A 14,564-nucleotide genomic window follows, 5' to 3' on the forward strand; every position below is an offset into this window, starting at 1 on the left:
AAATTGGTACTCCCAATTCGGAGAATACCCTTAAGCGGATGTGAAAGTGGCATCGAATAGGTCAATCAAAGGTTCATGAAACTTTTTTACGAACTGGGTGTATCGAATCGCTTCAGACATTACAACGTGAATGTGGAGGCACTAATGTAGGTCCTGAAACTCACGAAATTTCAATTTTTATAAGAAATTTTGAAAACATCTATAAAGAAATTTTTAAAAAATTGAAATTTTATGGGTGTCAAGACCTTCCTTATGGACTCCATATTCACATTGTCAAATTTGAAAGGATTCGGTACACTCAATTCGAAGAAAAGTTTCATAAACGAGACTTCTTCACGCCACTTTCACATCACCTTAAAAATCCAATAATACGTGGCACCTTCATTCCGCGTTTGAATCTCCCGCAAAAATCAATCCCTCTTCGGGACCATGAACTAGCACTTATCCGATAAAGTTCGTTTCGACATCCAGGATGTCTCCCGCAAAAATGAATCCCTCTTCGGGTCCATGAACTAGCACTTATCCGATAAAGTTCGTTTCGACATACAGGATGTCCACCATCACCTCAGGGTATCCATGAATATGGATGGTCCAGGTTTCGCCCCACGTACGACGAGCGGCCATTAAAAGTTCTAAAGCGAGAATGCCCTGTATGCAATCTTGCACCCACTGGCGGGGCTTTCGCTAAAAGTGGAAAACTTGTCTAGGTGAAGTTTCTTTGACGGTCTTGACTTTCCCTGGCAAATCCCTCTTTTACCGGAGCTCGGATTTACTGTGTCTACGCTTCCAGGGAAGCTGAACTACCCCCCACTAATAATTAATAGATTTAATTAAAACTTCCTTCGCAAATTCAATTATTATGTTTCCCGGCTCCCCATGATTTTCCGCGGTATTTGCGGTAACTTATTAAACAATTATTTTTTTTTTAAAGAGACATACGTTCGCCGATTAATCGGCGTATACGTAGATATTTAAGGTGTTACGAAAGGGTATATATATTTATAAAATATAAATTTCATTTTTTTTTCATTTCTTGTCCGAGATAAACAAATAATTAGTCTCAAAAAATGAAATTTCCCGAGTTTCAAGACCTTCATTAGGGTCTCCATAATCACGTGTTGAAGTTTCAAATGATTCGGTGCACCCAGTTTGGAGTAAAGTTTTATAAACATTTCGACGTTTGAATACGTTTAGAATGACCCTTTCATATCACCTTAACGGCTTGTCAAGTCGATATTTCATAACCAGGAATTTCTTAATCGCACCTGTAGAGTCGAATAACTCTCTATGCTGATTTTTACTACAGTTCGACGAAGCTTGACGTGCTCCTGCAATTTCGGGTGGAAAGTTTTAGCGATAATTTAAATGCACCGATTTTCGTGGCACTGGAGTAACGTAAATACGAGCCGAATAAAAAGTCGATGAATTTTGTATGTTTCAGACAAGTTTGCGAGACGAACTCTGGGGTGCAATCCGATGCGACGTTTAACAACCACGGGTAATACGATCTTAACCTTAATCTGAGGATAAAATGAGTTTTATGAATCGAATAATTCCTTGATTTTGAACTTTGATTCGACCTAACCATTCTTGCAAATATCCAACACCTGTTCAAAATTTCGCATTTTAAGGCGATTGAAAAGAGGGAATTAAATCCCCGGTTAACATAAATAACATTTAAAATTCTCCTTCATGGCCAATCATTTCTATCTTGACCACTGGCGATTTATTTTCAGATTTTGACAATTCGTTCATTCTTTATTTCGATTCGCTGTAAGCGCGATTCCCTGAAACTTTCGACCCATTGATATCGAATTGAATTTTTTAAGATTTTAACTTTTCTTGCGAATATCGAACACCTGTTCATAATGTTGCATTTTAAGGCGATTGAAAGCAGGGAATTAAATCCCCGTTAACATAAATAACATTTGACACTATTTCTACCAAAGGTGTCAAAAGACACCTTTTAAAATTTTAACTTGAAATTATTTTCAAAGTTGAATAATTTTTTCTCAATTAATGTTTTGAGTTTTCGTATAATAATTGTTGAATTTATTTAGCGGTATCATTTTCCTCCAGCTCATCAAAACCTTTTGGTCGAAATAGGTATATACAAAATCGTGGTAGAAATAGTGTTAAAATTCTCCTTCATGGCCAATTATTTTTATTTTGACCACTGGCGATTTATTTTCAGATTTTGACAATTCGTTGGCTTTTGATTTTGATTCGCTGTTTCGAGTGTCCGACTCGCTGTAAGCTCGAATCCCTAGAGCTTTCGAGCCATTCGAATCGACTCGTTCGAGCTTCGATTCGTTTCGGGAAAGTCATAATTACTTTTCCAACGAAATATCCGCAGCGTTTCGATCGATTGTAACCATCTGCGTTCACGGGGAAACTTTCCAGACACATCGGCAGAATGTTTCTGCCGTGCCAGTCGCAATTAAACCCCCCAGGCTTTTTTTTCATTCATGAAATGTTTCGAATAAAGCCCGACGAAACAACAAAATTCCACAAATAACCGTGAAATTCGGGCGCAGGCAGAGCGATAAAAAAAAAGGACAGAAGAGGTGCACGATATTTATTAAATCCTGACAGCAAAACCGCTTAAATAATAGAAATAGATAAACTGCGTTTCAATATTCGACTTCTCTACGATTAAGGTGATATGAAAGAGTCGTCAGAATTGAAAATCAACGAATTATTCGATTAACAAAACAGATCGCCAGCGACCGAAATCAAAATAATTGGTAATGCAGGAAAAAATTTTAAATGAGAAATCTCAACAGGTGTTCGATGTGCCGACAAAAAACGTTAAATGTCTCCTCGGACATTGAGATATTTTTAAAATGCAACATTTGACACGACTGAACCGAAACTCAGCATTTTTTATTTATTTTTTAATTTTTTTTTCACTGTACTCGGGTGTCACTAATTTCACAAATTTAGCGGGATTTCCCGCCGTTCTCAAAGTAAGTCTAGTTTTTTTCAGAAAGCTCCCAGATATCGAGATATTTTTAATGGAGGTCTTAAACGACGCCAAGAGGCGAACCAAGCTCGATCGAAAACTCGAGATAAGAGCTTTCGGTAAAATTTCAGAAGTCTTCCTCGAAACGAGAGCTTAAACGGCTGCCGATTTAATCAGAACTCCCCTTACGTCTCTCAAGTAACCTCATCAGTTCCCGGTAAACCGAGAGTTTAATTAAACCGCGATTGCACGCCAACGTCAAAACCTGGAAACTAATGTAACGCCTGTCAAAAAAAAAACACATTTCAATACATAATTTCCAATATCTTAAGGCGACGTGTAATTGCCGTCAAGTTATAAAACTTTTCTCCGATCTTGCACAGAATAGTTTAACCCTTTTCACTCCAAGAATATTAGAAGAGTATTAGAAGTTGGCAGTGTTACTGCCGGTTGGAGTGATAAGGGTTAAAACCACCACGTGGGGCCCTAAAAAGGATCCTGCCAGCCATAAAATTCCACTTTTTGATGAAAAAGTAAAAAACTATTCATAGACAAATGTTCATAATGAAATATCATGGGTGTCGAAACCTTCCTTAGGGCCTCCACATTCACGTAGTAAAATTGCAAAAAATTCGACACACCAATTTGACGGCAAAGTTACATATACTACTGATCCCTCAGATGGGATTTTCGTATCGCCTTAATTTTCACATTTTGGCGCTAAGAAGCTTCGTTTCAAAAAAGTTCATTTTCAAAGTTAGATAAACTACTGATCCCTAAGATGGAATTTTCGTATCGCCTTAATTTTCACATTCTGCCGCTATGAAGCTTCGTTTCAAAAAAGTTCATTTTCAAAGTTTTATAAACTACTGATCCTTCAGATAGGATTTTCGTATCGCCTTAATTTTTACATTCTGCCGCTAAGAAGCTTCGTTTCAAAAAAGTTCATTTTCAAAGTCACATAAACTACTGATTTCTCACATGGGATTTTCGTATCGCCTTAATTTTTACATTCTGCCGCTAAGAAGCTTCGTTTAAAAAAAGTTCATTTTCAAAGTTATATAATCTACTAATCCCTCAGATGGGATTTTCGTATCGCATTAATTTTCACATTCTGCCGCTAAGAAGCTTCGTTCTAAAAAATTTCATTTTCAAAGTTACATATACTACTGATTCCTCAGATGGGATTTTTAAATCGCCTTAATTTTTACAATCTGCCGCCTCGTTTTATTAGAGTGCAAGCGTTACAAATTATTTTGTACATTCTTCTTCTTTGTCAACATGCAATAAGTAACTCTGCTAGCGACAATTGTCTTTCTTTTTCTAGGTTCAGGCTGTTCAAGAAGTCTTCGCCGAACAACAAGTTCACCCTGTATCTGGCGAGCAGGGATCTTATCGTGAGCGAGGGGAAAATCGACAAGCTTCAAGGAGTCCTCCTGGTGGATCCGGAGTACTTGCAAGATAAGAAGGTAGGAATCCGGAAAAGTAAATTATAACTCGAAACCGCCGATCGACCCGACAGAGTTCGTTTAAACTTTCAATTCAGTTTCGACGAATCGTCGAGAAATTCGAGCGAATTGCTCTTGGCGGGCCGTAATTAGAATTTAAGCCTGGATTACCGAATGCGTAATACCTTTGAGAAATAATTATAATAAAATACGCTCTCCTTGGGATTAAATTGTAAAAACAATTCCTATGCAAAGATTCCTATCTAAGAACGTCCTCGACTCTTGACGGTAAAAGACACTCGAATAAAAAAACATTATTGAACCGAAGAAATATTTTGTTAATTCAAAGAATAATTATTTGCCACGAATGAACAGGTACACTTCGGAATTATGACAATTTATTTCAGTTTAATTCAATCATATGATTATTCTTTGAATTTACAAAATACTTCTTTGGTTTAATGCATTTTTTCTCTTATAGTAGTAATTCAAGGACACAAGGTGAATTATAACAATACTGTCATAAAAAAGTTTGGAAGCGAATATATACATTATCAGCCCCTGGAGAACACCATTATCAGGAGAGTCTCGACATCTGATCAGAAGTCCACCTTGTTAGTGCGCCATTGTTGGAAATCCTGCTTCGAGGCGATAATTTTCTCGATAACAATATCAAAATGCAAGCTATAATAAATTCCATAAATTGTTATTCAACTCTAGGGAAAATTTACATTTTCGCGCGGTTGACTTGAATAACGGACTTTTCACTACCGAAATATGGAGTTTTTAGTGCGATCATTTTATAGATTTTATGAATATTTCTGATAGAGTACCCTGAGAAAGAAAAAGAAAACAGAATAACTATTCGTTGCATTAAAAAATATTTCTTTCGATTTAAAGAAATATTCCCTGGCCGAATGAAATTTCTTTTTCAGTGCAGGTGTCGAAAGTAGTGCAGATTAAGTTATTCCCCTAATTTTCTGTAGCCTCTTTCGAAGGAGGGAATTATTATCTCCCAGATATTAATTTTTCCCTCGTATCGGGGAGCCGAAACGAGATGAGATGAAATTTCAGTTCCGAGGGGAAAAAAAAAGTCGGACTTCATTTGCAGGTTTTTGGCCAATAACACGTGGAGGAACAAGATATGTCAAATGACATCCTAGAACCTTGAATATCCAGGTCACCAAGAAATTCCCCTAGATGGAACGCGACATGTCGAGCTCCCTGTTTCCCTTCGGCTCAGCAAAACCATGTTTCCCCCAAATTAATTGAGAGTACTCATTGTAAACAACCTCTATTCCCTTTCCTTACACGAACTTGTTGCAAAAAGGTCACCGGGAACCCTGGTGGGACGTTACATCGTTTTTATGTGTTCCTTGCAAATTGTGTGTCGTGACCCTCGAAATGTACTTGGCGAGAAACTCTACCGTCTCGAGAGCCACGCTGCAAATGGATGTACTTGTATACTATCTTCAATTTAGAGCAAATGAGATATTTAATTCCAAATGAAATTCCTGCCTGATATTAGAGCCCTTTACGTAATTTCGCTGCCACTCGCAACGAGTACATACATCCGTCATTCGTACTACAAATTAGTTGAAAATAATTGACTCCCACTGGAACAAAAATGAAATCGCAACTCGAGTACCTTCGTCATCGAAATCTCTGTGATGGTTTCAGAGCCCATCCGAATTTCATTACGAGAGGACTGTATAACGTAATCTAAAGAGTAATAAAAAACAATTGAAAATAATCATTATACTCAGTTTTACCTACCAGGGGAGCAAAACTCCCCTCGAGTCTCGAGATATTAAAAACAAGGTGCACCTGAGTCTTGGATTTCATGAAAAATCAGGGTCGAGCGGTGATTTAAATAATTCGATTAATTCGATTAAAATCACGATTATGGTTTATTTGCTGGATTCAGATATTGTCGAAAAAATCGTGATTTTGATTATTGAAAAGTGTGGGATTTCTCATGGAATGAAATCATGATTAAAATCAATAGCGAAAAATCAGTCTCGAAAATGGGGATCTTTGTTACAGGTGTACGGCCAGGTGACCCTGACTTTTCGATACGGCAGAGAAGACGAAGAGGTGATGGGCTTACAGTTCTGCAACGAGGCCGTCATGTGTCTAGCTCAGCTCTATCCTCCTTTTGCAGGAGCTGAACACCAGGAGCCAACCACACCCCTTCAGGTACTCCTTTTTCCTCATTTTTTCCATTTTTCCCCATGGGAAATATCGAATCGGGGCTGTAAAGTCATGTACACACGCGCATAAATCCGCCGTTCGAGGGGTCGGGTTATCGACGTATCTAATCCGAACGGATTAACTCGACCTGGATATTAACGAAACCCGCCACTCTTATCAGGTCAGCTTATTAACTAGCCTAACGTAATTAAAATTCGTTTGAAAAGAAGCGGTGGAAAAATATATAATCGTAATAACGAGAGAAATAATCAACTTCCTAAATATCGGGGGTTGTGAAATTCGGGGAATTAAGGTGAAGTGAAACACGTCGAGGAACTTGATCAACGTCGATAAAGAAGATTCTCCCAAATGCCTACGTCGCCGACATTCGTTTTTATATTGACAGCTGGGTCGAATTATATTGTGTATTGTACCAAATGGCATATTCCACACGTCGTTTTCGTACAATAATTATAAAGAAATCGAAGTAAAACTCCNCCCTGCAAAATCGCTGGAGTGGTGAGCGCCCTTAAAAAAAAGTGTTGTATTCGAATCGACTGATTTGAAGGATGTTTCACTTCACCTTAAAATCTCCGAATATTTTATAACGTTTGCAAGAAAAGGATTCTACAAAAAAAAAAAACAGAAACAAGAGATCCGGGCGAATAAATTTTAATCGACACTTTCGGTCCACTTTTTCATGGTCGCCATCTTTATTTGGAGTGATTTTAAAATCGGCCGGAAATTCCGTCGGAAAAGGAAGAAAACGACGTAAAAGTCGACCGCAAACGTGACAGGAAGAACAAACTTCCGGATTTATATCTCCGAGTTGTAAAATCCGGAAAGTTAAATTCCCGGCGTACTTTCCACCATGCGGAAGGAAAAGGGGGTCGAATGCTTCTTGTACGAGGGAACATATGGAGGAAGGGAGGAAAATTCAGCCCTAGGCGAGTAAATCTGAATCTAAGCTCGAAAGTGCCGAGTCGACTTTGCGGATTCGCGGGAATTCATCGTGCTTACGGTTTAAGGCGGGACTTCCGGAGTTCCTTGGGAAAAGTGTCGGCGTATTTTAGCACGAGGTCGCTCGGTTTGCTTATAGAAGCTCGGGTGGAAAGGAAAATGTGTGATTCTTGTAAAACGGCAGGGCTCGAACCACTCTAACCCAAATAAGGAACTAGAGAGGCGCCTCGTCACTTAATTAAATATTTATTGCATTTAAAATTCACGATCGACAGTGAAAAGGAGTGCGAACTTCCCCAAGTCTCCAATTAAGTAGTTCTAACCTAAATACCAAAATACCGCGCAAGAATAGCCGGCAATACCCACTAATGTTTAATAAGAGGTGTCCGTGTCTCTTTTCAAAAATTCATGACCTACCCTCACAAGAAATTTTCTATACGCCATTGTTAATGATATATAAAGCATTCCTACGCATTTTTAATGCTACACCTGAATGAATATGTTATGGCGAATTGGGTGCTATTTAGTAGCTCAAATTGTTAATAGTAAGTGATGCATTTTGCACATTTTTAGGGTTACAGTATTTAGTAGCTCAAATGGTTAATGGTATATAAAGCATTTCTGCGCATTTTTAGTGCTACACCTGAATGAATATGTTATGGCGAATTGGGTGCTATTTAGTAGCTAAAATTATTAATGGTAAATAAAGTATTGTGCACATTTTTAGGGTTACAGTATTTAGTAGCTCAAATCGTTAATGATATATAAAGCATTTCTACGCATTTTTAGTGTCACATCTGAATAGATGTTATGGCGAGCTAGGTGCTATTTAATAGCTAAAATTATTAATAGTAAATAAAGTATTGTGCACATTTTTAGGGTTACAGTATTTAGTAGCTCAAATGGTTAATGGTATATAAAGCATTTCTACGCATTTTTAGTGCTACATCTAAATGAATATGTTATGGCGAGTTGGGTGCTATTTAGTAGCTCAAATTGTTAATGGTAAATAAAGCATTCTGCACATTTTTAAGGTTACAGTATTTAGTAGCTCAAATTGTTAATAGTAAGTAATGCCTTTGGAAAATGTTTAGGGTTACAGTATTTAGTAGCTCAAATGGTTAATGGTATATAAAGCATTTCTACGCATTTTTAGTGTCACATCTGAATAGATGTTATGGCGAGGTAGTTGCTATTTAGTAGCTCAAATTGTTTATGATATATAAAGAATTTGTACGCATTTTTAGTGTCACATCTGAATAGATGTTATGGCGAGGTAGGTATTAATTAGTAGCTCAAATTGTTTATGATATATAAAGCATTTCTACAAATTTTTAGTGTCACATCTGAATGGATGGTACGTTATGGTGAGCTGGGTGCTATTTAGTACCTCAAATGCTAGTTAACCGCGTAATATCAGGTACCTAACCAGTCCGACCGATCCGACATGCGAACAATTACTCGGATGTTAAGGGCGCGACTAGTGGTTAGCTAAGTTTAGCTCGAAACAGGTCGTGATTACCAAGAATGAGCACGTTAGCAAGACGATGACTGATAGGTTGAGTGTCCCGTGGGATGTCGCACTAGTATACAACCGGATAACTAGGCATATACAGCGTAGGTACATGCTTTAGTCCCCAGTCCACCCGAGTACATAATACACGTGTACATGTAGCCGTACAAGCGAAACCCTCGACGTATCTCCATAAAGGGACTTTTACAAGGAAATGTCATAATTAAATATAAGGAAAATAATTATGCGACAAGGACATAAAATATGTATTATTAACAAAACATTGCTTCTTCATTACTGTTTCTGTTTGTAACAGAGAGTAAGTATTTTTTTCGTTAAATTTCAGTCAGAGACTTTAACGGCAGCTTAAGATGACGTGAAGTGGCGTCAAAGAGGTCTCGTTTATGAAACATTTTTAAAAAACTGAAATTTCCTGAGTGGGGACCTTCCTTAGAGTCTCCATATTCATGCGGTGGAGTTTGAAACCATTTGGTACATCCAGTTCATAGAAAAGTTTCATAAACGAGACCTCTTTGACGCCACCTTAAGTTGATATGAGTCATTCTATATATGAAAACATCAAAATATTTATGAAACTTTTTGACAAACTGGGTGCACCGAATCATTTGAAACATTAACACGTGATTATGGACGCCCTGAAGGAAAACCCGATGCTTGTGAAATTTCATTTTTCAACAAAAAATTTCTTTTATTTAGCCTAGATTAGAAGCAAAATCACATTTTTTTATGAAAAATGAAATTTAACGAGCATCGCGTTCTTCCTTAGGGCCTTCATAATCACGTGCTGCAGTTGATACTGATATCAAATGATTCGGTGCACCCAGTTTGAAGAAAAGTTTTATAAATATTTTGACATTTTATATATTGGAGTACGTAAAGATATACGCGAGGATAAAAATAATCCGATGATTCCGATAATGGAATCACGTACGACGGTCCATTGCGATCGCCCGTAAAGTCCAATTTCCGTCTGAGAAAATATATTTCCAAGTACAGTAGACTTTTCGCAGCGTTTACTCGTTCTGAACAAGATGGGAAAATGAAAAAAGCGATCGACGCCTTCGAACCGTCGATTTTATTACTTTATTAATATCCATTAAATTAATTGACGAATAGTTGGAATCGAATTCGCAGATACGTGTGATCAGTAATTATTAAATGTTTAAAAATCACGTGAACGTAAGTACTCAAAAACTAATGAATAACCACGGTCATAAGAATGGTCGAAATAAGAAATAAAGATATTTCATGTTGCATTAATTTCAATTATAACAATGCAAAATTAATTTCGTAGGATACAAAAATGGTCTGTTGTGTTACAAGTGTTTGCAAGCCCTGGGAATAAAAATACTGAGGAATTGGTTAACGGAAAACAGGTCATGCGGATAAATGTCGGAATAAAATAAGGAATGCAAAGGAAGGGGTTAATTTGGCAAAGAATTTCACGTTGGGGTTAAACAACGGGGACGCCGAAACGGCCTCGTAGGCAATGAAATTTTTCATTCCCGGAAAATTCGGTGTTACGGGATTAAATCTCGCCGGCTACTCAACAATTCACGACACTCTTCAGGAATCCTCGGGGTGTCGTTATCACGAGATTGTCCGCAACAATGGTGGCCTAATCCTTAATTTCCAGGGGGATTCGCGGATTCTGTTATAAGATTTCCTCGTAGGCCTCGTATTTTCAGGAGGGATTAAAATTTCACCGAAATTTCTGCAAAACGGACCAGCGTTATCAGCACTGATAAAAGAAATTCATCGAACTGAGGAAATATTTTGTAAATTCAAAGAATAATTATTTGACTCGAATAAATATTGGGATGAATTGAATGCAACGTTTCTTCGAAATTATGACAATTTCTTTGAACCAAATGGTTATTCTTAGAATTAAAAAAAATATATATTTCTTGGGTACTATTCAAAAAAATATATATTTTCGTTCAATGAATTTTTTTTCTCAGTTCAGGATATACACGTATACGTAACATGTCGGCGTTCCTGACCTGCCTCAATCGCCGGAAAACGACGCTGACGTCACGACCTACCCTGACCCCGACCCTGACCTACCCTGCGAACGGCGGAGATTTAGATCGTATGTATGCCCCGTACAACCGGTGCGTACCTAAACAATTGTTAAGAGTCCCCGATGTCTACTTACTCGGGTGTACCTTTTCGCTCTTCGAGGTTCCGAGGGTCAAGGTCTTCGAAATTAGGTCTCGAAGGAAATCACCCTATCGATGTTCGATTAAATCCGAAACTGACGAAAATTTTCTCGGAAAGAAACTATTGTCTTACCAGATTTTTCGTTAAACATTTTTGAGAGATATTTAGCATATTTCCCATGGTTTTTCTGGCCTAGAAAATCATCTCAGTAGAGTACAACATAACCTCCCCGAAAGATCACATAAAGTTAGTACTTGCAGTAGACGCGGTTTCATTTTGACGATAGTGTCCCAATTCCAAATCACATTTGCATCCTTCCGAATGAATAGTTCCTCAGCTGTATTTTTGAATTCTAAAATAATTTCCCTCGATATATCTAGACACCCTAAACGTCTAGGGTATTATTTTTGCCTTACTCCGTTACCACCAGAGGCGCTGTTAAAGTACACCAAAGTGCAGTCTTAATTAAACTGCACCCCCGGAAAGAAACACGGGCGGCTAGGCAATGATCTTGCGAGGAACGTTATCGGGCGCGTTTTAACGAGCGGATCCATGTTATCGCGCACTTTGTGGGAATCGTCCTGAAGGGGTTTTTGGGGTCCAATACGTGCGTGTACGTACCGGAACTACCCCCTCGTAAATTACGGGTATGAATGTCCTCTGTCCTAAGCATTCGCAGACCTGGCCTAACTCGCTCTGTCTGAAACTCAACCAGAAACTGGACTATGAAAGGCTCGCTTTCTGGATGGCCCCCTCTAACGCGGCTTTATGGATGGGCTATAACCTAGATGAGTCTTTTAACCGGTTCAAATTTTCCACCGGAACAAAGAGCTTCGTATACGTTGAAAAGAAAAGAAAAAATGTTAACGAACGAGGACCGCGAGACGTTGCGATTTTATTTTCTCGTTATTTTTTTTTATTTTTCGGAGCGAGTATGAATTAGCCGGCCAACAGTTACTTGGCAATTATTTTTCCCGTCTATGAGAATCCTCCAATTTAATTGCGTTAGTTTGGTTCTCTCGGATGATTACGTCTTGGTTAAATTACCATGCCCGATGGAAAGTTTACGGTGCCGCACGTTATGATCGCAGAATTGGTAATTATGCAACTGTACGAGCTCACTGAAACGCAGAGCTCCGTGCCCGGGGCCGTGGTCTTGGGCATTAAATTTCCCCCGAGGACAAATATCGTGTTTCGAAGCAGTTCGGAGATCCGTCCATAAGCGCGATGAAACTATTAGTTTGATACGACATGGCAGAAACTCTAAGCCCCGGCCGAGAGTAACGCCTGTAAAGGCACTCTTTGACTTTACTTCCCCAACCCTGGGCGTCCTTTTCAAAAAGTTCCCGAAGCCACAAGTCGAAAAGTGTTCCCGCCAGTCCAGTCGATTTATCTTGGTCTTTGCAACTTGGTTTAACAAATAAAAGAACCGCTTTCGTGTCGGGTCTAGGTCGTCTTCTCTTGGGTCAAACGCGAACTTTACAACCCTGAAATATTGTTAAATGCCCTGGGAATTCTGGAATTCTGATTTTAACGTTCCGAATTATACCTCAGAGAGCAAAAGTGTATATTAAGGTGAAGTGAAACACGTCAAGAAACTTGATCAACGTCGATAAAGAAGATTTATCTAAATGCCTACGTTGCAGACGTTCATTTTTATATTGACAGCTGAGTCGAATTATATTGGGTATTGTACCAAATGGCATATTCCACCTGTCGTTTTCGTACAATAATTATAAAGAAATCGAAGTAAAACTCCAGAAATCCTCTGGATTCATGCCTTCTGGGGCCCTAATTGACTGCAGTGGTACCCCTTGCGCCATCTGTGATTTCCAGATCAATTAAATTTTCACTCCGAGACCTCGTATTCCCATCGTTTTAGCAAAGAAGCGCATACAACACTTTTTTTGCCTTTATCCCGTTCAAATGCGAGTTTATCGATTACCAGAGTGTTCTAAATTGTCGTAAAATTGTCCTGACCCTTTCGATTCTCATATCAGAGCCTTCGATAATTGTATATCGATCGAAATATGAGAGCTCGACGCCATTTTGGTTCTGGTCTGAACTGAGTTAGCAAATTTTTTTCAAAAATCCAAATTTTGAATGTGTCAGGACAATTCTTAGATGATCAGGAGTGATGTGTCAAGGTTTCGGACAGTTTGGTGTAATACCCTTAAAAAAAATGTTGTATTTGAATCGACTGATTTGAAAGATGTTTCACTTCACCTTAAATATGTCTAATAAAGTGTATATAAATAAGGCCCTCTGCGACGTGAAAACGTATTTTTATTTTCCACCTCGATTAGGGAACACTTTATTAGTTCCGTGAATTTTTCAAAGGTATTCTTTTGGTCGGGAAAGATTTATGATTTTCCCGAGGTTAACGTCGGATGGTGATAAAGTCATCCGGATAAATAAATGATAGCATGCCAAGAATATCCCAGACGAGCCAGTAGGACTCGAGGAATCGAATTTCGATTTTCGAGCCCATCGATCGACGTTCGTGAATAATTATCGAGGTGCAGGTCCGAGGGAAGAAGACTAATAACGAGTCCTTGTTATTCAGACGTCAGTGAGGGAGTACTCGAACCCAGAAGAGGCAGTGAAGAAGAGGCCGGATTAATTTCCGGGCTGATAGGAATGAATTTCATTTGGGAAACCTCTATTTCCGGTATTTCGGGAAACGCGGGAGAAATAATCGCGTGCACGTATATCGCAATGAGTCATTACACATTTATTCTGTTATAAGGACAATGACTCGAATCTTCCAAATTTCTGGATAAAATCGGGAATTTTGTAACGTAAGCGAGAGGGCAATCAAAAATATAAATTTTTATTTAAAATACTACAATGAACGAATCTTCGTGTACCCTCGATTAAGGACAATGCTTAGTATGGATCTTCAGTCTGTCGACACGATGGGAATTCCGGTATAAGGAGGGCTATTTAGGCAACTGCTGTTGCTCTAATTAAATCTGCATATCAGACGCGATTAAGGGAGGACGGATCGCTTAACCTTCAAACACACTGTGGTACCCGTTAATTTGCGTTAAATTCATTAATGAAGTAACCCATTTACCGAAGGCAATAAACAAACCTCGAAAGCCGTCAAAACATTAAATTAAATCATTGTAAAAACATGCCTTCAAATTTCGATATTTGTCCCTCGCAGAAAAAGTACATTCTTAATATAATATAGTACTTAGGAAATTTCACTCAAATAAACTGGAATAAATTGGATGCAACATTTATTGGGAATGATGACTATTTATTTGGGGCTAATGATTATTCCTTGGAATTA

The 14,564-nt window shown here is 38.4% G+C and overlaps 1 protein-coding gene across 1 annotated transcript in view; it reads left to right on the forward strand.

Annotated features, from left to right (window-relative positions):
* LOC105704064 (phosrestin-2) overlaps positions 1-14,564 on the forward strand; it is a 48,767-nt gene that overhangs the window by 18,849 nt on the left and 15,354 nt on the right. Inside the window, exons 2-3 of the mRNA XM_023431976.1 lie at positions 4,269-4,434; positions 6,460-6,612. Coding sequence (XP_023287744.1) covers positions 4,269-4,434; positions 6,460-6,612 — 319 coding nt within the window. The remainder of the gene's footprint in view (positions 1-4,268; positions 4,435-6,459; positions 6,613-14,564) is intronic.

This window comes from Orussus abietinus, unplaced genomic scaffold (genome assembly GCF_000612105.2).
Source record: "Orussus abietinus isolate OABI.00-Male unplaced genomic scaffold, Oabi_2.0 scaffold159, whole genome shotgun sequence".
In the NCBI taxonomy this organism is placed as follows: domain Eukaryota; kingdom Metazoa; phylum Arthropoda; class Insecta; order Hymenoptera; family Orussidae; genus Orussus; species Orussus abietinus.